The 2,150-nt window shown below is 38.5% G+C and overlaps 1 protein-coding gene across 2 annotated transcripts in view; it reads right to left on the bottom strand.

Moving 5' to 3' along the window:
* The window catches only part of LOC112462507 (wee1-like protein kinase), a 5,522-nt gene that overhangs the window by 2,605 nt on the left and 767 nt on the right, over positions 1–2,150 (bottom strand). Inside the window, exons 1-2 of one of the 2 annotated variants that reach the window (XM_025028312.1) lie at positions 1,360–1,921; positions 10–343 (exon numbers count right to left, since the gene is read on the bottom strand). In XM_025028312.1, coding sequence (XP_024884080.1) covers positions 10–343; positions 1,360–1,384 — 359 coding nt within the window. In that variant the 5' untranslated portion in view covers positions 1,385–1,921. Of the gene's footprint in view, positions 1–9; positions 344–1,359; positions 1,922–2,150 lie in introns of those variants that run through there. The other variant, XM_025028311.1, reaches the window with a different exon arrangement.

The raw sequence follows: 2,150 nt of genomic DNA, 5'->3' as shown, positions 1-2,150 counted from the left end.
CATACATACCCATTGAGACTACGTTTGGATCTGCTTCTTTTTCTTGCTGTTATTAACATGCCAGTAGGTGTGAATGGATTTAAATTCGCAGTGGGTTTTTCCAACTTATTCGGGTAACTGGGAGGACTTATCTTCGAAGGTCTAGGTTTTTCTAGATTAAAAAATCTAGAACACCTTATTGGTACCGGAGTTTGTAACACGCTCTTCTCTATCAGAGTTTTTGGGGTTGTGGGCGAATCAAATAGACGTAATGCCCTAACGCGCTTGTACGGTGGACTACAACCCATTGAATTCTTGTGGGAAACAGTTTCGCGACTGATAGGAGCTCTGATGACCGGAGTACCTGCAAATAAACGTTTATTCGACATATAAAACTTGTAGTCGTCATAAAGATATCTTAACAACTAAAAGAGAACTTTCGCAAGCTTACAAGTAATAGAAATGTTGATCTGATTAATCAGCTTTTTACTATGTTATACTCTTATTAAACTACATTTTCTTTTTTGTCTCAGAGCAAAAAAGAGACTGCTCGACATCATTGAAATAACACGTTAAAATTATCTCAAAATAAAATGTAACAGATTAGAAAATAAAAAAAGATAAGAATGGGTTTTCTTCAAACTTTTATCACAAACCATAAAACGTTTATCATAATACGTTCATCATAAAACGTTTATCATAAACATAAAAGAAAATTTTAATAAAGAAACAAAGAAAATAAGACAAGGTACGCACTTAAATATGATTAGTGAAAATTGGCTATAAAATTTTATCTCTCAAAGCGACAAACTCAATATTTAAAAACTCACTCACAAGAATGATACTTTTTAGCAACCAGAATTAAGTTGTTTACTTGCACATGCACGTGTTTTTGCCAACGAGTCAAAGCATACATGCGATACTGCACGTGACAATTAGATATTACATACACTTGTGACATCAGTACACAGAGACTTTAGAATCACTGATGCTGCAACTTCGACTTGAAAAAAACGTAATCAGAATGTCGATCGTAATCAGACTATCAAATAATTTACGATCGCAAATTCAGAAATTGGACAAAATAGAACTTTATAGAAGGTACTTGTGCACGATGCAAAAAAAAATTGTCTAAATGTATCGATATGTCAATCATTTCGCACCATGCACAAATACGATTTCGAACAAGTGCTTGAAATATTAAGATCTTGAGAAGAGAAATTACAGAAGACAGAAGAGAAGAATAACGAGCGTACAAAGAAGAAACGCAGAGAAGATAACACAAAGGAATACAAGAAAGAAAACACAGTCGTCTAGAATCGGATTCAAACTGGAGCGTTTCTGAGGGTAAAACTGGCAAGACAAACGTCCATTTCTCACATCTGTGTCCGCCGACAGGATCCATGTTTCGTGCAACAAAACCGAATTTCCGTTTGCCGTACAGACAGCTCTCCGCTCCGATCTTTTCTGGCTACGCGTACGGGAACGAACTCGGCAATTAGCGCCGCGATTATTTACTCCCTTCTTTATAATTAGCAACGGCGAGCGAGATCTCGCGCAAAAAATTCACGACGCGTCTCGGTGCGAACCGTTTCCGCAAACCGTTTCAGGGCTCGTTTCCAAAATAGATTCGATTCGTAAATGAAAACACGAGGTCACGCTCGACCCCGCGCACCGGGGGGGAAGGCAGGGACGCCGTGACGTAGCGCGGAGAGGAAGGGTCGCCCCTTTGTGTGAGAAGCTGCACCACGTTGTGCTCCTCATTTAAAATGCAGCAGGTATATAATTGGACGTTGGAGAGAGAGGGATGAAAGACGCAGAGTTCGGAACTTTCCGTGTTATCCTTTCCGCACTTAAAACACGTACGATAAAGTACAAAATAAATAAAACAGGTGATAAGTAGACATTAAAGAGAGAAAGATGAAAAGTGCAAAGAGTTCAGATGCGACGTAAGCAAACGTAAGATTCCCTTCTTCGTATCTACGCCGTCTTATACTTTCTGCAATATAAAATAATACACGCTAAAGTACACAATAAATAAACCAGGTGTGATTTGTAAACATTGGAGAAAGAGAAAGAGGGAAAAGTGTAAAGAGTTCAGACGCGACAAACAAACGTAAAGATCCATTCTCCGTAGCTGCACTTAAAATTAACAAACAACGACGTGCAAA

This window comes from Temnothorax curvispinosus, unplaced genomic scaffold (genome assembly GCF_003070985.1).
Source record: "Temnothorax curvispinosus isolate PA1 unplaced genomic scaffold, ASM307098v1 QBEX01012496.1, whole genome shotgun sequence".
Taxonomy (NCBI): Eukaryota; Metazoa; Arthropoda; class Insecta; order Hymenoptera; family Formicidae; genus Temnothorax; species Temnothorax curvispinosus.
Note: the sequence above shows the minus strand (reverse complement) of the source record. Positions and strands in the feature narration are given on the sequence as shown.